Source organism: Rhinatrema bivittatum, chromosome 2 (genome assembly GCF_901001135.1).
Source record: "Rhinatrema bivittatum chromosome 2, aRhiBiv1.1, whole genome shotgun sequence".
Lineage (NCBI taxonomy): Eukaryota > Metazoa > Chordata > Amphibia > Gymnophiona > Rhinatrematidae > Rhinatrema > Rhinatrema bivittatum.
Window position 1 is genome coordinate 715,616,336 of NC_042616.1, and position 23,914 is coordinate 715,640,249.

The 23,914-nt window shown below is 43.9% G+C and overlaps 1 protein-coding gene across 1 annotated transcript in view; it reads right to left on the bottom strand.

Moving 5' to 3' along the window:
* The window catches only part of NIPAL2 (NIPA like domain containing 2), a 143,875-nt gene extending 120,472 nt beyond the window's left edge, over nt 1-23,403 (bottom strand). The window contains exon 1 of the mRNA XM_029591776.1: nt 22,609-23,403. Coding sequence (XP_029447636.1) covers nt 22,609-22,686 — 78 coding nt within the window. The 5' untranslated portion in view covers nt 22,687-23,403. The remainder of the gene's footprint in view (nt 1-22,608) is intronic.
* Nucleotides 23,404-23,914: the final 511 nt, after the last annotated feature.

The following is a 23,914-nucleotide window of genomic DNA, read 5'->3' on the forward strand; positions in this document are numbered from 1 at the left end:
TCCTTCAATTACAGGAAAACTTGCTCCCCAGAAGACCTTAACAATCACCTTTCACCACTACTCCACCAACTGGACCTTACAGATCCGAACGCAGCGCTTCGATCATGGAATACAATCACCGAAACTATAGCTAACAAGCTATGCCCCCCTATTACAAAAAAACCACACCAGAATTCCTCCAAAAGACAGCCATGGTTCTCTTCAGAACTAAGAAAGCTCAAACTCCAACTAAGACAAAATGAGGCTAAATGGCGCAAAAACCCAGGAACCAACACCCTTTCAATCTACAAATCATCTCTGCATCAATACAAATCAAGCACCTTAAGATCCAAGAGGGACTACTACGCCTCGAAGATACACAGCCTTGTATTCGATGCCAAAGCCCTCTTCAGCTATGTAGCCAACCTCACACAATTAAACCAACCAGAGATTGCTCATGACCAAGCTCAATCGAAAGCGGAAGAATTAGCTCTATTCTTCAGCAACAAAATCAATACTCTTCTATCACAGCTCCCCACGAACCCCACTGTTCCACTAACCACTCCTCAACCCTCAATCAACTACACTCGGTTAGAAGAACTTGACACAACTTCATCCATTGAGATCCAAGGAATTCTTAGGAAAATGAAACCTTCCTCTCACCCTTCAGATCACATCCCAGCCAAACTACTACTATCAATTCCAGAATCTATCTCCAAAACCTTGGCAGATATCATAAATTGCTCCCTTACACAAGGATTCTACCCTGACAACCTCAAACTTGCCTCACTCAAACCCTTCTCAAAAAACCAAATCTCGACCCAAACGATTCTAACAACTTTAGACCGATAGCCAACTTCCCATTCATAGCCAAGATAATGGAAAAATTGGTAAACTCACGACTCTCAAACTACATTGAAGATAATAACCTTCTATTCCCATCACAATACGGATTCCGTAAAACCTTAAGCACAGAAGCCCTCCTCATCTCTATGACTGACCACATCATCCTAGGCTTAGACAAAGGACAAGCCTTCCTTCTGATACTACTCGACCTTTCATCTGCATTTGATACCGTCAATCACTCCCTTCTCATCAACCAACTAACAGCCATAGGTATCTCAGGCACTGCCCTATCATGGTTCAGAACCTTCCTCAGCAACAGAGGATATAAGGTTAAGATTCATAATAAAGAATCCTCTCTTCATCCCGCGTCAGTAGGAGTCCCTCAGGGCTCATCCCTGTCTCCTACCTTGTTCAACATTTATCTGTTACCCTTATGTAAACTTCTCACCGACCTCAATCTCAAACACTTCCTCTATGCAGACGATATCCAGGTCTTGATCCCCATCGAAGAGTCACTCGCAAAAACACTGTCTCACTGGGAAACCTGCCTCCAAAATATCAAACAGCTTCTCACAAGTCTCAACCTGATACTAAATTCATCAAAAACGGAACTTCTACTCATCACACCAGAAAACAGCTCCCTCACACTCACCCATCCTACCGTACCAAATACTACACAAGTAAGAGACCTAGGAGTTCTAATTGACAATCACCTAAACCTGAAAGCCAACATCAACAAAACCACCAGAGACTGCTTTTATAAGCTCCAAGTGCTGAAAAGAATACGACCTCTCTTCCACACACATGACTTTAGAACGATTCTATAATCAATCATTTTCGCAAAGCTGGACTATTGTAACACCATCATGCTTGGTCTCCCCTCATCACACACCAAACCATTGCAAATGGTCCAAAATGCCTCCGCCCGTATACTCACTAACACCAGGAGAAGAGAACACATAACCCCTATCCTGATGGACCTTCATTGGCTGCCCATACACTTCAGAATAATCTACAAGGCCATTCTCACCATTTTCAAAAACATCCATCAATTAGCTCCAATCGATCTCCATATCCCCCTCCGATTACACCATTCAACAAGACCGACAAGAGATGCTTACAAAGGATCACTTCAAGTACCTCCAGCCAAAACTACCAGACACATCACGCTTAGAGATCGGGCATTCTCCACAGCCGGTCCAACTTTATGGAACTCCATTCCCCCGGATCTTAGAATGGAACCCAGCATCTCAACATTCAAGAAAAAACTCAAGACGTGGCTGTTCACGCAGGCATTTCCTAACTCCAACATTATTTAACTCCCATCAATCAACACGCTTCGCTAGTAATAACGTTAATAAATGTTATTTATTCAATGCTATTTATACATATATATAATTATCTGATCTTCATTTTCCTTCTCACTCCAAGTTATTGATTTCCTTGTTATATGTAACTGCTTTTCTGCACTATTGTTCAAATTGTAAAGTTTTATTATTATTGCACCCCTGTTTCTTGTGAACCAGCATGATGGGACTATCGTCCTGAATGTTGGTATATAAAAAAACTTAAATAAATAAATAAATAAATAAATAAACTTCCATGGAGTTTCAGTGAAGAAGCTAGACAATACATAGCTAGCATCCCAGCTGAGGTAAAAGAATCCTTAGACACATTTGAGTTTGCCCTGAAACGGCACTTTGGAACTTTTGCTAACAGCGTTTTGGCACAGCAGGCCACTTACAATCTAAAATGTGGTCCTAAGGAGAGTCCCAGAGCTTTTAGCTACCGCTTAAAGCAGATTTTCCTTTATGGGGAGCCCTGTGCCACCGAAGCAGACAAGATTGCTCTCCGAAACCTCTTTTTTGAGGCTTTTCCCCTACTCTACGAACTCCATTATATCTCCACAGGCAGGTACCCTTAAGTTTCCTCATAGAGGAAGCAGAAAAGCTCCCCTAGGGAGCAAAAGACAGATAAGAAGAAGGAGAGGAACCAAGTGTCCACCATGAGTCAGAGTCCAGAAATACACTTTGAAACTAATCCCCTATCTTCTTATCCTGACAGTCCCTGCATGCCTCCTCCCCAGGAGCAATCCAATGGCACAGCAACTAACCCAGAAAAGGGCGCAGGAGATTCGCAGCCACCCAAAAGAAATTGCAACTGGAGGCAGTGGCAAAAATATGACCAGAAAGTAAGGTGGGAGGACAGCTAGCAGTGTCCTGTAGCAGCCAGGTACCTACACCCCTAAACTTGCTTACATCCACAATGGAGCCTACTATGTCAGTGGCTCCAAGGCACACAAGGTCTATGAGACAGCATCCAAATTAATCAGTAGCTCAGACACTCACTGTCCTGGTGATGGATCCAAACAAATCTGTCCAGGGGGTTATCCTTCCAAATTCCATCTATCCAAATTACTCTAACAGAAGCGTCCAACTTGGACTTGAGAGGGAAGTGGGGGGTTATATAAGGCGACTCTACATATGGTTTGCTTAGGAGAAATGATGTCCAATACATTTCTTAAAGCTAAAGGTGATCTGCGATTTTCTAAGAGACTTCAGAGATCAGTTGGCCAACAAAATTATGCTAATTCAAATAGATGACCAAGTGGCCAGTTCTATGTAAACAAGCAGGGAGAAACAGGATTATGAACATAAGAACATAAAAGTTGCCACATAAGAACATAAAAGTTGCCATATTGGATCAGATCAAAGGTCCAAGAAGCCCAGTATCCTGTTTCCAAGAGTGTCTAATCCAGGTCATAAGTACCTGGAAGGATCCCAAAAGATGAACAGATTCCATGTTGCTTATCCCAAGTATAATGAGTGGATTTCCTCAAGACCATCTTAATAATGGTTTATGGACTTGCCTTCCAAGAACTTGTCCAAACCTTTTTGAAAATCAGCTATACTAACAGCTTTCACTATATCTTCCAGCAACAAATTCCAGAGTATAATTATATGTTGAGTAAAGAAATATTTTCTCCTATTTGTCCCAAATGTATCACCTAATAACTTCATTTAATGTCTCCAGTCTTACTACTTTTTGAAAAATTAAAATAACTGATTCACATTTACCCATTTAAAACCTTTCATGATTTTACATACCTCTATCAAATACCCTCCCTCAGCTTACTCTTCTCCAAGCTGAACAGTCCTAACCTCTTCATAGGAAAGCCGTTCCATGCCCTTTTTCATTTTGGTCACCCTTCTCTGTACCTTCTCCAGTGCAACTATATCTGTTTCTGTTAGTGTTTGAGGTAGTTGTGGGTGGATCCTTGGGCCGGTGGCAGATGACCACGCCCCTGGGGGAAGATCCCGAGAGGGACTACTGGTCAGGCTCAGAGTATGGAGACAGACACACACTAGTTCTTTTATTAAACAGTATATTGAACCACCAGAGGTGGTAGTAGTGAGCTGGAAGTGTCCGGAGGGGCTGTAGTACCTCAGATACTGGAATGGCGATCCTGGATAACTGACTTGTAGAGAAACTGAATATAGTAAGTAGGCCGGGTATGCAGAGTTCAGGAACAGAACCTTGATGGTAACACTCACACAATAGTCTCTAGAAGCAGCCCAGGAGCAGGAACGAATAGGCCCTTGAGGAGCAAGTACCTGGTTCCAGGGAAAGCTCTGAGAGAGAGATGGTAACTCACTGGTGTAGTAGGCAGCGATGACTTCCAGGCAGAAGTGGTATTCAGGAGCAAGTCAGGGAATGTAGGCTCTCGAGGAGCGAGTACCGGTTCCAGCGTGCAATCTGAAAAGCAAAAGAGAAAGCGAGGCCCCCGAAGAGTGGGTACCCTGGTAAGTCCGAGGAGGCAGAGCAGCTTAGGTAGAGTAACCCTTGCTAACTCGATTTGTTAGCGATTTCTGAGACCTTAAATATCCGGTACGGATGACGTCATCTCAGGGGGACGCCCCTGAGGTTCGCGCCACTGCTGGTACATCAGTCGGGGCCGCGCCGTGCGCATGCCCTTAGGCTCTTGTGAATCATGGCGGATTGCAGCGTCGACCACTCCGGGGACACTGGAGAGAGTCAGCAGAATGACGCCGCGGCAGCCAACATTCCTCTTGAGCAAGAGGGAGTCGCCAAGGAGGTAAGGTGGGCATAGTGGAGACGTCTGGCAGCAACGGTCGCAACAGTTTCGAAATGAGGTGACCAGAATTGCACATAGTATTCAAGGTGTGGTCTCACCATGGAGTGATACAAAGGCATTATGACATTCTCTGTTTACTCACTAGCCTCTTTCTAATAATTCCCAACATTTTGTTTGCTTTTTGGACCTCAGCGGAACACTGAGCCAACAATTTCAATATTTTATCCACTATGATGCCTAGATCATTTTCCTGGGTGGTAACTCCTACTATGGAACCTAATTTCATGTAACTACAGCATGGGTTATTTTTCCTTATATGCAACACCTTGCACTTGTCCACATTAAATTTCATTGGCCATTTGGCGCCAATCTTCCAGTCTTGCAAGATCCTCCTGCAATTTATCACAATCTGCTTGTGATTTAACTACTCTGAATAATTTTGTGTCATCTGCAAATTTGATCCCCTCACATGTTGTACCCCTTTCCAGATCATTTATATATATATTAAAAAGCACCGGTGGAAGTACAGATCCCTGAGGTACTCCATTTACCTTTTTCCACTGAGAAAACTGACCATTTAATCATACTCTCTATTTCCTGTCTTTTAACCAGTTTGCAATCCACAGAAGGATACTCCCATGACTTTGTAGTTTTCTTAGAAGTCTTTCCTGAGGGACATTGTCAAATGCCTTCTGAAAATCCAAATATACTACAGCTACCGGTTCACATTTGTCCACACATTTATTAACCCCTTCAAAAAATGTATCAGATTTGTGAGACAAGATTTTCTTTGGGTAAATCCATGATGGCTGTGTCCCTTTAAACCATGTCTAGCTCTATGTTCTGTGATTTTGATCTTTAAAATAGTTTCTACAATTTTTCCCAGCACTGAAGTCAAATTCATCGGTCTATAGTTTTCTGGATCACCCCTGGACCCTTTTTAGCTATTGGGGTTACATTGGCCACCCTCCAGTCCCTAGGTACAATGGACAATTTTAATGACAGGTTACAAATTTTACTAACAGATCCGAAATTTAATTTTTTTTAGTTCTTTCAGAACCCTGGGGTGTATACCACCTGGCCCAGGTGATTTCTACTCTTTAGTTTGACAAACTGGCCTACTACATCTTTCAGGTTCACCTTGATTTTGTTCAGTTTATCAGAATCATCACTCCTGAAAACTGTCTCCAGAACGGGTATCTCCCTAACATCCTCATTAGTAAACGTGAAACAAAGAATTTGGTCTTTCCAGGATGGCCTTTATCATCACTAAGTGCACCTTTAATCTCTTGATCATCTAACGGTCCAACCAACTCTCTCACAGGCTTCCTGCTTCGGATATATTTTTAAAAGTTTTTAGTATGAGTTTTTGTCTTTACAGCCAACTTCTTTTCAAATTCTCTCTTAGCCTTTCTTATCAATGTTTTCATTTAACTTGAGAATATTTATGCTTTTTCCTCTTCTTCAGATGGATCCTTCTTCCAATTTTTGAAGGAAGTTCTTTTGCTAAAACAACCTCTTTCACCACACCTTTTAACCATGCCGCCAATCGTTTGGCCTTCCTTCCACCTTTCTTAATGCATGGAATACACCTGGACTGTGCTTCCAAGATGGTATTTATAAACACTGTCCACACCTGTTGTACTCTCTTAACTTTTGTAGCTGCACCTTTCAGTTTTTTTGTCTATTTTCCTCATTTTATCAAAGTTTCCCGTTTGAAAATTGAGTGCTAGAGCTATAGATTTAATTATTGTCTCCTTCCAGTCATTAATTCAAATGTAATCATGTTATGATCACTATTGCCAAGTGGCCCCATCACTATTACCTCTCTTTCCAAATTCTGTGTTTCACTAAGAATTAGATCTAAAATAGCTCCCTCTCTAGTCAGTTCCTGAGCCAATGGTTCCATGAAGCAGTCATTTATTCCATCCAGGAACTTTATCTCTCTAGCATATCCTGATATTAGATTTACCCAATCAATATAGTGGTAACTGAAACCTCCAATTATTACTCTACTGCCAAAATATAGCCTTCCCCAACACACATGGGACTTCTACCCAAAAAGATTCTACTGTGCATTTAGCATCTTGCAGGATCTTTATCCTGTTGGACTCTATGCCAAGGGTGGGTAAACTTCTGGTGCTTATCGGAACTGGGGGCCAGAGGGGGTTCCCCTTTAGAACTCTGTGAGTGGGGAGGAGGGAGCAGCCAGCTACAGTGGCAAATACACTGCACAGTGAGGACCAAAGCAGCAACCATACCAATAACTTATTCAAACCAGTTAAACAGATAATCTAAATAGTTCAAAACTCATTTTAAAAATTCCAAATAATTAAATATTTCAACACAAGACATCAAATAATACCTAAAAATTAAAACTAGTAAGGATTTTAAAAAATTCCCCATTCTCCATACCTGGAAACTTTTGATGTCCAGATGCCCTGATATTGCCATGGATTAGCGCAGGCAGAGAGGAAGATGGGGGAAGGGTTGTAGCAAACTCAGATGCTCTCTTTGTCTTACGCACACACATATACACAAGCTCTCATCCAGCCATACACACACACACAATGCTCTCACATCTATTCACACACACACACACACACGTTTTCTGAGCCACTCATACACACACATGCTGTCTCTCACCCACCCAATCACACACAGTGGTTTCTGATGCATTCATCCACATAGAATGCTGTCTCTCACCATACACACAATGCCTTCTTCCCCATTCATACATACACACAATGCCTTCTGACCCACCCATAAACACACATATGCTGTCTCTCTCACCCATACTCACATGTACACATGCTGTCTTTTCTCCCCTTCCAGCAACAAATGATAATCCTCTTCAAAAACCCAATTCCAGCAGGGATGCAATGCATTTCTTCCTGCCCTGCTGGCCACCCAGTCACTTCCAGTGGGGATGCAATGCATCCCTTCCTGCCCACTGGCCGCGCAGTCAATTCTGTTGTGGGCATGATAGTTCTCTTCTTCCTGCCACGATGCTCCTCCTCTACCTGCCCCACCGCCATAAAATCAATTCTGCTGGGCATGGAATACTTTTCTTCCTGCAGTGATTCTCCTCCTTGTTATGGTTAAGCAGTGTTTGGGTGGATTCTTGGGAGCCACAGTGGGAGCCACAGTACTGGGCTAGACTCAGGATGCACAAACACAAAATTAGATCTTTTATTGTACAGCTTGATGAATACCACCAAAGGTGGCAGTAGTGAGGTAGTCTGGATGTAGCAGTCTCGGGACCCTCGGCAGAGGGGACCCTTCTCACCCGGTTGGTATAGGGGATTTCCGGTGTAGGTTTCCCAGCGAGGCAATGCGTAGGTGAGACAGACTGAGAGTTAGATTACTCACTAGATGGTATCTGTAGGTATGCGATTCCACCAGGCTGAAGTAGATTGTACTGGCACAGAGGCAGGGAGAGCAGGCCCTCGAGGAGCGAGTACCTGATCTCTGTAAGGCACCTGAAATAAAGCAGAGGGCCCCGAGGAGCGGGTACCCACATCAGTCAATACCCCGAAGGGCAGAGAGAGAGAGCTTCCAGCAGCAGCATGGAAGCGGCAGAGTAGCTTAGACCGGATGAATCCAAGTCCTTGCTAACTCGATTAGCTAGCACGTAAGGGCAGGCTAAATACCCGGATGGCGTGATGTCACTTGAGGGGGATGCCCCCGAGGTTCGTGCCAGTGTTGGAATAAAGATGAGGGTCGTGCGCGCCCTAGTAGCCCTTGGGAGGATCATGGCGGGAGGCAGCACCATAGCCGTTCCGGGGATGCTGGAGAGGGCAGCTTGCAGACGTGGCGGTAGCCATTTTCCCAAGGTAAGCGGGAGGTGCCGTGAACAAGGTGAGGCAAACGGGGCGAAGCCGTCTAGGACCAACGGGCACAACACTCCTCTTTTTACCCTTCTGGTCATGATGCTCTGCCAATGCTGCTATACCTGAGGGGATGTCACTGCTGACCACCAACATCCAGGCTGACATCAACAAAGGCCTGCAATGTCATGCTATTGTGGATAACATCAATTCAAGGCACCAGCAGGCCAGTAACAATGAGGCAAATTTGATAGAAAGGAGTCATCAGGCCGGGTTTTGCCTGTGGGCCGTAGTTTATCCACCTTTACTCTATGCCATCCCAGACAAAGTGTCCCCCCCCAATACATCAAGTTTATCTTCCCTATCACTGTGATATAATTTGTACCTTGGTATTACACTGACCTATTGATTATCTTCCTTCCTCCAGGGCTCTGAGATGCTAATTATGTCTATCTTAAACATATTCAATTTCCCATTATTAGTTGAGTGCAACCTGTGGCTAAAGATTTCCATGTGGCAGGACAATATATCTTGCTTGTCCTTGGAGAAAGCAGAGTTGCTTACTTGTAAGAAGTGTTGCTTGAGGACAGCAGGATACTTAGTCCCCTAGGTGTTGGATCTATCATTTAGTAGCTGCATATCAAACTACGAGGGGCTTCCAATGGACACCATGCTTGTCCAACTAAGCATGTTATACAGCTTTAGAGCTGTATATTTTCCACTCCTACCTAGGCTCTGTCCCATGAAGTCACCTATGTACAAGGATTAAGCATCCTGCTGTTCTCAGAGTGGCCAACTCTGCTTTCACTGCAGGTAAAATCAGGCACAAAAAATGTTCCCCGCCCACAGGATGGGCAATTTTCAAAGACCCCATTTCTGCAGGTAAATAGCTATTTAACAATGGAAACGGGTTTTAAAAATTGCCCTCTTAGGTAACATTGTTTAGCATATGCAGGTTTAAAAGAAAAAGCAAACCCTTTCTGCACACGTAGTGCACAGACCCCCAAACCACTCCTTGTCTTCTGTATTACAGCAAATACTTTCAAGTCCACTTTCGCCATTAAATATCCTGCACTGACTATAGACTGCAGCTGAGAGAGCCAACAGCAGGCAGAGGTAAACACTTGATTGTAAAGCGAAGAGCAAACATAGGGGAAGAAGCTCCTGTTTCCTAAGCTATACTGCATCTGACCTTTCTACTGTAAGCTCCTGCTATGCTAGACTCCCAGATGGAGGAAAAGTGTCCAGGTCTCTCTGCTTGACGAAACTTAGCCACAGAATGTATTAATATGCGTATCTGTAAGAACTGAATCCATGGTCAACCGATAACAGATGTTCTGCCACATGGGCTCAGTCAGTCAGTGCACAGCAGCACACTGTGAAAAAGACAGGGCTTGCTGACAGCATGGGAAAAAGCACACACTATACTAAGCCAAAGAGTGAAACGCACAGGAATCACATCTGTTTTCCTCAATGGCACTGCAAAAGTTCCATAAGAGGGACCAGATGGCTCAGGGAACTGGCACAGGGTTTTAGACCTTTTCAAATCTAGCTCTGTCAACTTTCAAGGGATTTCTGCGTTCACCCATGGAAAGAAAATAGGTTGAAAATACAACTCCCCCTCCCCCCTCTCCATTCCAGTGGGTAAAAGTACGTGTACTGTTTCTGAAAAAGGGGGTAGAGATGAGAGTGGGGAGCGAGGTGGGGGAGGCAGCATACAAAATTAAAGCCCCACACCTACTTTCGGCGAAGATATTTGCGCTCGCTTCACGCACAGTCACACCAGAATTTCTCACATTGTGCAGTGCATGCAACTCTTGTCTTATGCATATTCATTGTGGTTATCCTGAAAGCCTGATCTGTTTGCAGCTCTCTCAAGGACTGGAGTTGGCCACTCCGGACATGCTAGGATTAAGTAAACATCCCCAGACCAGCCCCTCCTCTCATACACACAGCGGGAGCGCCCAAGTTTTAGGCTGGGTCTTTTTTTTTTTTTTTTTTTTTTTTAACAACCCTGTCCTTCTCAGCAGGCAGAGTCTCTGCAAATTTACCTGGACTTACAAAGCTTAGGAACCGCAAACACCACACCAGGGCCTCCAACTTATCAAGACAAATTCCACAATACCATTTCCCCCCCCCCCCCCCCCCCCACACCTACCCACCTAGTTATACTTAAAACCAGAGCAAATGCAAACTTTACTTTGTTTTATTTCCCCCCCACAAACAGAAGTTTTCACACAACAAACAAAAAATTTGATTTCTGTTACAACATTAAACCACAGGCACCCCTTATCTCCTGCTGGGCCTTTCAAACTGCCAGCCAAACCAAGAAACAAGGGAAACTGTGTAGTCACAGAAATCACCAAGAAAAGTAAGACAGAAATTAACCCTTCGGCTGTAGTGACTGATGTGTGAGCAAGTGCCTTTAGCTTCTTGCCCTTAGCTCAAGCTGATACTGTGGCAGGAGCATGCCCAATGTGGTTCACTACTCAATGCCAGGTGGTGGCATCAATAGAACAACGCCACCCATTCAAACGGGGACAATAAGCCTCATGCATATATTGTACCCAGGACCATCACCAGGCGGCCATCAGCACCCGTTTCCATTTAATGGCACTTAACCTCCCTGGCTGACTGCATGGATCCCATAGCTACCCCCATGATAGGGTGAGCTGGGGCAGTATTGGCCAGCCCATATATCCAGAGGTGGAGGGGGGCAGTATACGGAAGGGGCTGGGTGGCGTGAGGCTCATCCCACTTGTCTCCATCTTCCTTTACCCCCCTCTCCCCTTTCCCCTCCCAGTTTGACCTGGGCAGGTGCCCGTTTTGCCCACTTGTAGCAATGGCCCTGACTGTAATGAAACTGCTAATGTATCACACAGTTTGAAGCCCAAGACAACCTGAAAACTGACAAATGATCTTCTCAAAAAATGTATTTATTTATTTTAATTTATAAGTTGCCCACTCCTCATGGGAGATCATCTACTGGGCAACTGAGGAAAGGAAGGGGGGGGGGGAGGGGTTTACATTAAAAATACAGCCTTTTTTATTTGCCAAATAAACTTTCTGCCGGGGATTCTTCCGAACCAAATAATATGCATGAACTGACCCCGGTAAGAGCATCAGTCCACTTTAGCCAAGAAAAACAATTACAGGCAATGTGCGATAACAACAAAAGAACAGATGTCAGATTGAATAAATTCATCTTGTACTAGACATTGTACTGCTTTCTGCAAGTCTGCCTATGAGAGAACATATTTACTCTGCATTGTTCTGCAACATTATTAATACAGATGCTTTGTTAAAAGGTTTATAAGCAGTGAACTTCAACAGAGGTTTCATTTGCTGGAGAACAAACACTAAGCACACCATTCATTTAGGCAGGCCTAATAATGGTAATTAATTATGTAACACCAACTCAGGATATTGACTGAATTCTAATGGGGACATAAAACAAATTTTCCCAGGGCTAAATCCAAATATGACTTTTACCAGTCCTTGCTGCCCTGGAGTGTGGATTCTTTTCTATTGGGGGGAAGGTTGACCTTCAAGACCCAGGGCGTTTGAGTGGAATCCCCTTCCCTGTGTGTGTTACAGTGACTTGTCACTGTGATGGTGATGCAGTGACAAGACAAGACATGGATTTAGGGGTTCCAAATTAAATAAAGTCAAATTTCTTTGAATAAAGCTGTTCCAAATTATATCTGTGTTCAAACTGATTTCAGGCTTACCACTCCTGAAGTGAATGGGTAAGGGTCCTAGTTAGGCAGGGAAATTCTAGGGGCAAGGGGGATCCCTTTAGTCCAAAAAACGTGCACAGTTAAGCTCTGGAATTTGTTGCTAGAGGAAGTGGTTAAGGCAGCTAGTGTAACTGGATTTAAAAAAGGTTTGGAAACGTTCCTGGAGGAGAAGTCCATAAACTGCTATTAATCAATAGAAAATAGCCATTGCTTGCTGCCAGCATTAGTAGCATGGGATCTATTTAATGTGTGGGTACTTGCCAGGTATTTGTGACTTGGATTGGCCACTGTTGGAGACAGGATACTGGGCATGATGAACCCTTGGTCTGACCCAGTATGGCATTTCTTATGTTCTTATGTACCTGAGGTCCAAGAGTCCATTTCTTCAAATCCCAGTCTAAATGTTCTGTGACCCAAAGTGTGGAGTTCCAGTGGTGGGTCTCCAAGATATTTTCTCTTGTCTGTCACTCCAAACTCCTCCTGATGGACCTTTGTTGGGGAAAGGTCTGAAGCTGGAAGAAACAGGACTGTAGAAACCCAGCTACAATGCAGGGAAGGATGGTAGAAGACTCTCTCACAAATCAAAAGGTGAAAACACTTTCAAAGTCCAAAACCTTCCTCTGAGGGTATGATTCTCCACTGTGCCTTTCCTGACAGTGAAAGGGGTACAGCAGATCATCTTTCCCTTGGCCACTGGATTCGGGGGATATCCTTACTCCAGTAGGACCCACGTTCTCACCTCAGACAAAAATCCTCAAACTTCTAACAAAAGTCTCTGTCAAAAAACTGGAGGCAGATCCTAACAGGCCAGGGATACACTGGATGGAATATTTCTCCCCCAAACACTAAGTCAGATCAGGAGGCCCTTACTGAAAAATAGAGGTAACAAAAACAGCAATTCAGTTTCCAAAATCCAAACCAAATTGACCACACTCGCCTCTATACTAGCCACTCCCACCCCGTGCACTAAGAGCTCACCACCTCAGCAATCCCCTGGGGAAGGTGCTGTTGGGAATGGTTTGCCCCTCTAAACTGGCTAACCCAATGGCAGGAAGCTAAGACCATCTAGTGGAGACTTAGGGGGGTCTCTATAATTAGTTACACAAATGTTGCCTCCCCTATGATATTAGAAGGTGTGCAAAACAATTATGCACAATAGTAAATTTCGGCAGGATGGATTTTATTTAATTTTTATTCCCCTTTTATTTGAATATTTCCCAAGTCAGTTTTCAGACAGGCCAGTTTCCGTGGGTAAATGTCTTTGCATACTGTGCTCATAAGGACCTTTTTGGCATAGCAAATCTGCTCAGTTGTCCCTACTGCGTCACCACAGATCTTACCTAATCCTCCTCTCTTGCCCTTAACACTTTGCTCTGTATTTGTCCCAGTTATGCTTCAATTCCGTCACCGTTTCAGTCACTATCACCTCTCCCAGGCACTTACTACTCTCTGGTCCCTCCCCGCCCCCTGAACCACCTCGCCTTGCCCCCTCCCCTTTTTCGAAGACCCAGGATTAGATACGTCCCAGAGCTTTACGCGCATCGCCAGGCCTTTATAAAATAGGCCCGGTGTACATAGGGCTTTGAAAATCTGGCCCATTATTTTCCCACGTATGTGCCACAGCAAAAGTACGTGCGTACTTTTGTTTTGAAAATTGTTGCAAAGTCTACAGATATGAAATAACCCTCGGACTTTTCCCCCTAAAATAAATCATCCTTTTCTTGGGTTCTTCCGGTGTGCACCTTTTGATGCACTCTGTACTGACTGGATGAAGGGCCTATAGCTCTTGAAAGCTAATCACAAATGTTTCAAGTTGGTCCAATAAAAAGGTTTGTTTGCTGATGTTTATTTCTATGTATCCAAGGGGGACTAACATGACAACAGAAATACAGTCTGCAGCTACTCCAGGATATGAACAAGTCCTCCTTCTTGTTTTGAATATACTGAATCCTTTATTCTATAGTCTATAATGACCTTCAGATAACATCAGAAAACACATATTTATTTTTTTTAAAGTTCCTTTTTATTGACTATCCTCATGCACAACGTTTTAGACTCCTAATACTGATAATCAGCCATTTAGACACAGGTCAACAAAATACAATGAAAAGTCAGCAGATAATGAGGCTGATATATTAACTCAAGTTGCGGGTTGTGAAAATGGGCCATTAATGTCCACTATTTTTATCACAATGGTGGGGCATTTACAAGATATGCAAACTGGGTTCATGGGGAATTTTTTGTGATAAAGTTTGTAATTTCTGCTAACTTTATCACAAAGAACTTATCTACAACTCCCTAAGTTTGGTGGAAAATCACCAATTTGCACAATTTTTCTCATAAAGGAACCAACATCCACTATGACTAGATGTTGATCCAGTGATAACTGCACATGACCCTGCAACTAATATTATTGCTACCTGTTAGTCTTCTCTAATTCAACTGTAATCTGCCTTGAGGCCATTCTTGGAATAAGGCAGAATATCAAATGTCTGTAAAAAAATAAATAAATAATTACCAGCGCGACAATCATCAATGAGCTGATTTGCATGATTCTTCGGTTCATTAGCGATTTTGCATACACTTTATATTTGTGTTCACATGCAGAAAGTAACACCCAAAAAACAGGGAAATGAAGCACATTTTCCAGTTTGTTTGTTTTTTCATGCATTATCTTTACTTTAACACATCAGCCTCATAATCTGTTACAGTATTCAGGTCAATGTATTTCTTTTATATCACCAAGAGATGATTCCACACAAATGCAGGGGAAGTGTGCGCCATTTGGATTGGCTATAAGCAAATTATTTTACTCTTAAAGGAAATACAAACAATTAAACTAATTAGACTTCCTTCTAGGAGATTTTTAATTCATTTATCATTATTTTAGAATATATATACATATATATTATATATATATATATATATATATATATATATATATATATGTATACACACACATACACACACATGTACATCAGATCAAAGCCATCTGTCGAAGTCAACTCTGTCCTTGAAAGCTCATGCTTTCATAAATTAGTTAGTCTATAGGTGCCACCCGACTCCTGTCTACACCTTAACAAGGCTATCCCTCTGCAGATCAAAGGCAGAGTGCCTAGACAAAGCACTGCTGGAGGAAAGGGAGTGGGTTAAAGTTCAGATCTCTGTTTCTCATAGCTTGGATCTTTCCCCTGCCTGTCTCTTTCCTAGTTGTCGCCCTCTCACTCTCTCACATTTTTGCTCTCTGCCTGCCTGTGTCTGAGGGTGGGACCAGGGACTCTCTCTCTCTTTCAGGCTGTCCTCCTTCCTTCTTGCTCTGGGTGGGCTTCAAATATTCTAAGAAGGTGCCGAGAAAGACTGGCATAGTACCATGTCAGACAGATAAGGAAGTACGGGCAAAACTTCTTTGTGTTGACCGTTACATAATAAAGTGCATGCATTGCTAAATATACTGTGTAAGTCATAAGGAGATGCAATGTTTTGGGAGAAAATACACACTTGTGTTTATTTTGTTACTTCTCTATTCTAAATCTTCTTCTCAACCAGAATAGAACTAGATTGTGCGCTTGCCAAAGCAACAGGCTTGGAAAAAGAAACATACCCCGGAGACTGAAATTCGAACTGTATGTCTGAGGAAATAAAAAGCAAAAGAAGGCCATTAAGCTGGGCAGTCTAATGAGCTGGACAGATAAAGAGAAAAGCCTTCCAATTTGGAGATCTGAGGGAAGAAACTTAGGCAAATGAAAAGGAATTAAAGTGGATTTTTGATAGAACTGAATGGAGGGGAACAGCACTTAGCAGGAGTCTGTCTCCGATGGTTTAGATAAGAAGGACCTTGGCTCTTCGCTTGTGTGTTGGTCGCCTTTATGTTTGTGGTCTGTGTGGATGTCCTTTTCAGCCTTGCTGTCCATACTGAACTGGTGCGCGGAGCTGCAAGTGACTTGAGAAAAGGCAGGGGCCAGCGCAAAGCTGTGCTTTGCCGCTCGGAGAGGAAGGGCCTCATCAGTGTCATCTGTGTGGATGTCTCTTCAAATCCTACTACTGCGACACTGCAAGGGAGAAATTGAAAGTCGCTCCAGCAAAAGGAATTGTCAGTGTGTGGTGTTTGTGTCTTTTTGGTGATTTTGGTCAGCCCTATCTGTTGGTGATTAATGGTGTTGTCTAATGACAGTTAATTTCTCAGAAATTTTCAGTATTCTTGAAGGGGAAAAAAAAACCCTTTTAAAAAACATTTTACGTTTTGAAATCTGGAAGATGAAATTTCAAAGGGGTTCCATTCTGTGGGACCAGGTCCAAGTCCAGATGGGGAAAAATATAGTCTGGCATGGCGGCCAGTCACTGTCACAACCAGAGGGTTACTTTCCACAGTCAAAGCCTCCAAATGGTGCAAAAATATCCTGTAAGAGAGCAAGGGAATCACCGAATGCAGCCAATATTCACACCAAGGTCCCTCCATTCAACTAGATTACTAGGAACAGAAGGCAAAAATCAAATTGGCGTCCAAGTCAAAGTCTTTACTGCATCTTAAACAAAATAATCCAAGCCAGTATTCCAAAAATCAAAAACTTCAGAAAGATTATGGCAATGAAAATAATGGATAGTTTGTCTATACTGTGCATTACTTCTCTTCTAGGTTCTCTTGCACCATAAACCATAGGAAACGTCTCTTCTGAATGGAGTTCCAGACATGGGTCTCAATTTGTAATCCAAATGTAAAACTGTTTAGATGTCTCTAATCCAAGAGTCCAACCGTTCTTCCTTGTTGTCTCTAATACAAGAGCACAAAGTATATTCTCTTCACTTAAGCTATTTCTGATCGCCTGAGCAAACAAACAGATTTTTTACCCAGTCCCTCAGGATCCCAAGGGTCAAGCAATCTTCTTCCAAACATATTCTCAAATCTCTTTCCTCAAAAATCCTCCAGGATCTCAAAGGCTTGAATTGTCTTTGAGATCCTGGGGGAGTCTCCAACTTTCCAACCACTCTGCCTTGAGATCCCGGAGAAAGCTCTAGCTCTACAACTCCAATCTCTTGCTCCATCCCACTAAACAATGAGTATCTGTTGTGTCTGAGGACCTTTGGGCTGAGACAAAATTGACACAACCTGCAAGGAGGAGCCCTCAGGTTCTCACTGTAAACAGGCAGACCCAGATGAAGCAGAGACCATCAGGACCTTCACCTACACGAGTCCACGTTCCCCTCGGGTTAAGCCTTTGGGTGCCAGGGCCGGTAGGACTTAGGTGGCGTCTCTGCTATTGACAGAAGAGAAGGTCTATGGTTAGCAAGGGTCATAGGCAGGTGGCGGTCAAGTGTATCCAAGATCCAGTGGTCAGAGGAAGGTGGCTGTCAGGCATATCCGGGATCTAGGCAGTGGTCAAAACCAGTTATCCGTCCAAAGAAGGAGAAGAGGGATGGATAGGTTGGGCAGGCAATAAAGAGCAAGAATAAGCAGGACAAAAAGACTGAAGACAAGCTGGATGAAGACTGGAACATTGATAGCAACACACACTGCCATAACATAGTGGAACCTGTTATTGAGGCAAGTTATGTCTGGAACGCTGCCTTCTTATAGGGTCATGGGGCTGAGGTCATCATTAGAGACCACGGGGACTTATCAGCTGTGGTCCCTTTAAGTGCCGGCGAGAGGCATGTGCGCATGCCTAGGAGGACGCAGCGTGTCAATGACAGCAGCACTCTGCAGTGTGGATGGCTGATGACGTTCTCTGTGTTGGGAGATAGCACGGTACGCCAACAGTGTTGGAATGTGGCATGACTGGCCCGGGGCTGGATGTAAAAGCTGTGGTTCGTGGGGGCAGCTTGCAGACCACTGAGCATAATAGCATGCTCCAAGGGATTATATACCCCTAGAAGCCTTCCCCCCCCTCCCCCAAAAGGTGGTTTTTGGTTAGGGGAAGATTCCAAAAATTTGCAAAACCCTTCCCATTACCTCATGATGGAAGAAATTACAAAGAAGCAGTTTTTAGTGACTGGGAAAGCCCTGTCACAATAGCATATATATGCATATATGCTACTTTATAAACATCAAGAGTGCGTGCACATTCCTAGCGTGAATGTCAAAAATATCCACATATGATAATAAAAAACCTGCTATGCTATCTTGCTTGCATTCTTAAGACCAATTTTCTTCTTTTTTTTTGTGTAATCTGAGGTTGTGGGTGGGTCACCAACATGGTTCTTCAAATACTCCTACACCTAATATTCACACAACCACTCTCACCCCACCCCCACCCCCTCCAACTCCTAACCTCTCCCCTTCCCTCTCCCCCCACCTACTTTCCACTTCCTTTCTACCCCCTCCCTCTACTTAAAACTTCCTCATCTCCCTTACCTCCCATAAAGTGAATTTTATCAGGACAACATATTGTATATAAAAATTTTTTATCAGGACATCATATTGTATATAAAAATGTGTTCCCAATCACGTGTATATATACCTCCTTAATTGTGGATACCCTCCTATATATCAGAATCTCCCCCGCCCCCCACCCCCCCGTTTAGATAACCTCTTTCACGTATCCCACTTTGCTAATTTCTTCTTGTATAATCTAATCTGTTATTTGTATGTTCTTACTGTTCCTTATTTAACTATGCAATAATTGTAAAGCCTGTTGCTAAGTTCTGTTCTATGTAAACCGACGAGATGTTCCCAACGTTCGTCGGTATATAAAAGTTATTAAATAAATAAATAAATAAAATAAATTCAAGAAAAACCCATCAACTTGTCTTTAACAAATTTCTAGAGCAAGTAGAAAACAGAAAATTTGCACACTGAAGGCCTGATTCATTCATTAAGGTCTTTTTCTACAGCCACAGAATGGGAGAAGCCCCTTCGTGAGCTGGACCCTAATAGTCCAAGAACTGAAATTAACAGGAAAAGATGAAAACACATTTTTCATTCCTATTTTAAGGGTGGAGGAAATGTTTCCGTCCCATCTACACCCCCTAACAAATGTTTTCAAGCAAATTGGACAAAACTGAATAGCAGATGTTTTTGAAGAATGAGGATTCTGAAATCAGACTTTTGATTTGATAAAAAAAAAGAGGGTGCTTAAAAAATGAGTCAATAGGTCAAGTTAGCTTTACATTTTAACCCTGTTAAAGACAGCGGCGTAGCCACAACTGATGTTTTGGCAGGTCCTGAGGTTAATATGGGTGGGCATTAGGCTTACAGGTGTGAGCCATGCTAATTATACTTTTATCGACAATTCCCTCCCTGCCAGCAATCTCTCTCTCTCTCTCACTCATGACCCTTCCTCTTTATGATGGTTAAAGACAAGTCACCCGATATTTCTTACATCTCCCACGTCATTATAGTACACATCACAATCAGGCAAAAACAACTTCTATATTCCAAATAAACAATCCTACACTTTTCTCCCAAAGAGAGAAGCAAGGGGAAACTGGTTTCTTGCTTCTACACTTCTTTTAGGCATTCACTCCTTTCCACTGCTGGAAGACAGAATACGGGGGTAGAGGGATCTTTATTCTCATGCAGTTTGACAGTTCCTACAGCATGGGATGCTCCTTTCTGTCTGAAGCCCCTGCACAATAGAAGCAGATGGTTGTGTGTTTATGCAGTGGTTGTGAGGTTGTTCGATGGGTTCAGCACTTAAATTGCATTCTGTGTGTGGGCTGGAGGATCCTGCAAAACAGGTTCAGAGATTTAGTGTATATGAGGGAGGGGAAGGTGTTGAGAGATCCCCCTCCCAGGTTTTAGACCTCAGAACTGCAGTTTCAGTCCTGCAGGAGGCAGCCTGAAGAGGCAGTATCTTGTCAGACTAGCTCCTGTCCCAGCAAGGAAGTTTCCAGCTTTGTAGCCCACTCCCAGGCTGGGCTTTCCGTTTACCTCTAGGAAAGATGTAGCACATTCTACAGCAGGGATGGCCGCTCCAGTCTTCGAGAGCCACCAACAGGCCAGGTTTTCAGGATATCCACAATGAATATGTATGAGATGATTATGCATGCACTGCCTCCATTGCCTGCAGATCTAGTTCATGCATATTCATTGTGGATATCCTGAAAAGTTGGCCTGTTTGTGGTTCTCCGGGACCACCCCTTTTCTAAAGGATCACGTCCTACCTGGAATACTTTATGGCCTGCAAGCCTAGTCATTGTGAGGCAAATCTTTTTGGATGAAATTACGTACCCTTTCTGAGATTTCTAAATTTAGTGTGCTACTAGTCAGCTCAAGAAAGGGAAGCAGGGACTCAAAAATCAGCTTCTGTGTGGGTTCAGGATCTTGATGGGCAGAGAGAGGCAGAGAAAAGAGAGGAGGTGGGAGCTTCAAGGCAGGGGGGAAGCTGAGGACAGGATGCTGCTGGAAAGGGAAGAAGGGAGGTGAGCAGGATGTGGTGAGAAAGGGGGTCAGTGGTATGCTGGGCAGTGAGGAGGAAAGGGGAGAAAAGGGGGCAGGATGAGTCAAGCAGGGGAGAGAGGTAACACAGGGAAGAGAAAGCAAGGGAGAGGTCAGAAATGCTAGGCAGAGATGTGAGTGGGAGGGGATGACTGAAAGGGGAGTAGTGGGGAGAAATGAGGGATGATGCCGGGAGGGGTATAGAGGGGGGAGTGTCAAGGCGCAGAAGCCATAATTTGTCAGTTTGGGGAACGTGCATTTCTTCTCTCTTTGTACTTTGCTTACTGCAGGAGGAAATGTATTTCTGCTTCTAGTTCGCCAGGTTTGCACTCCAATGCAGAGTGGCTTCTTAGACCTTCCATCACAGTTTTTGTCTCCCCAGTGTAATTTGTGGTCTTTTATTCTGTATTTGCTGCTTAGTCTGTCTGTGTTGTGTTTTGTGTGTGTGTGTGTGTGTGTCTGAGGTGAGGTATTTTACTAGCATGTAGAGATATGTATCAGTCTTATTTGTTGTGTTTTCTCAGTAAGACATGCATTGATGGTGCACTGCTGCATTTTTCATAGGTAGTGATATTGAATCATTGGGGTTAGTACTGCTAAGGCATGGCAGGTGTGCTACACAAACCTGCCCAAGTGTTGGTTTTTTTTTTTCAGGCTTTGCATTATTTTACAATGTGCCTGGCAGTAGAGGGAGTTTGTATTGCGGTTAGTGAGATGACACCAGAATCAGAATAACTTTTTTGTATGGCGAGTTGTACTGGGAAATGTCCTGGTTCTGCTCTGCACCTATTGTTGGGGGTCGTGGGATTTCTGTGGATACCGATTATATGTTTACATTTAGCCCTGTGGCGGTCATATGTTCAGTGTGTCACCCATATGAGATTCATCTGTCAGGTGTGTCCTGACAGAAAAAAGGCTGAGATCCACTTTTCTGTGCTACGTCATACAAAACCATGTATGCCCATCGCAAACAGAAATATGGACATGAATATTTTAACTCATTATAGGACTTCTTAACTTTACAGTCTATTTTCTTTTCAGGCTCCAAGAGAGATCCATTTATAAGCTTTGAAGCTTTCCTCTCTCAAATCACTGCACTAAAATAATAAGGGCCAGATAATAACTTATTTTAGCTTATTTAGAAAAAAGCCAGCAAGTCAGATTGCTTGTACAATTTTGATATCAGATGACCTAGCATTTAATTTTCTGCAGCTTGAGGGTTTAGCTTTTTCAGGTATGTAATTCCCTTCTCTGCTGAAGACATGAGCGAGGATCCAATAATTAGAACAGGGTCCCTAATATTTTATGGTAACAAAACAAAGCTTGTGCCTGTTTGAGGTAACAAAACATGACATACTTTCACATTGGACTGCTAACATTTCTCACAGACCAAGTGTCCTCGCACTGCTTATAAATTGCTCACTGATTACTCATGCCACAGGATCATCTGTCCACCCAAAAATCTGATAATCTTACAAACAATCTTTTTGTGGGGTGCAAGGGCGGAAGGTGGGAGAATGACAAAAACATCTAATAAGCAATGAAAGTACCTGGCAACCACAGATGTGGATTTGGTTACCATTCTTGTAACTATAGCACAGTAAACAGAGGTGTGTGTGTGTGCTCACAGACACCGAGTTGAAACGCCCTTCTCTGACACTGTTGCTTTCTGCCTGATGTCTCTGTTCCTTCTCATTCTTGCCTCAGAGAATAAACTTAAAGCAAAACTGGGAGCTTGCTTACCTTATCCTCATCCTTCCAATAGCCAGAGACAGAGCTGTACGTCTCGTTGTCCTGCAGCAAACCCAAAGGGCTATCCATCCCTGCCCTTGGCGCTGCCAGTTACCCACAGCACAGGGGCAGCTGTATCCCCAGGGAGATGGGCATCAGTTTGCACGAAGCTCCCAAGGGGAGAGAAGGGGCACAGAAGGAGATGCCATGAGCCAGCAGGGAGAAGCAGTGGTGGTGACTACAGCTTGCCTGTCTCCTGCTGCAGGCTGAAGCCACTTCCCCTGTGCCGGAGGATGGGACAGCCTGTCCCTCTGACACTCACAGGCACTCCACACCCTCTGTGGCATGGAGCCAGATAGGTGCACGCCGCAGGCAAGGAGTCCAACAGGATCTCTGCCTGCCTTGTCCACGCAGCCCACCGACACTTTTCTAATTATCATGTTCAGTGTACAAGTTTAAGAAAAATCTGAAAAAGAATAAGTTCCACATTAAAAGTGAACTGGGGATGTATGCCAGCCTGAGTGTTTTTGTTTTCTTTCTATGGCAGACAGATAGTCTACCTGAAGTATACATTCAGGCAATCTGGAAGCTCTTGATTCACGGGAAAGGATTTAGTAGTAGTAATCCACGTCAAAGAGCGCAACAGGACTTCACAACGTCTGCTCCTGTCTCTTTTATTTAACCACGATATTGTGTACATTAATTGAATTAAATCACTTCTAGATAACAGAATATGATTTCTCAGTTATGGGCAGGCACTGAGGGGCAACAGATAACACAGATTCTAAGTCAGGTTCAGCGAGCCGGGCGCCACTCCAGCTGCCACCGGGATTTACAGTAGCACCCCCCGCCCCACCTCCTCCTGACCCCTCCGGCACCGCCCGGGAAGCAGCGCCCCGCCCCCTCCGGCTGCCGGCGCGGCTCTCCTCGCGCTCGGACGCGGCCGCACGCTCCTCCACTCTAGCTGCTTCTTCCCCCTGTCGCGCAATTAAACCGAGGAGTTTGGGGGAGGGGAGGGGGATGCTGGGGGCGTGGCCAGGTTAAGAAAGTCTGGAGGCAGGAGGTGAAGAAATTGACAAGGCTACAGGCGAGGGAAGTGCGCGTGACGAGCTGGGAGAGGGAGGAGGCGGAGAGGGGTTGGGCTGTAGCGAGCAGGAAGAGAATGAGAATGATGTAGAGAGGAAGCAGAGCGTATGAGGGCAGATCAGGTCCAGCTAGACTGCCCAATTGCTATGACCTTCTGGTTTCCTGTCACTCCTGGTTTCCTGGCATGAATTGGGGGTGGGGTGCAGGCTCAAACTTTGTCCCCACCCACTCT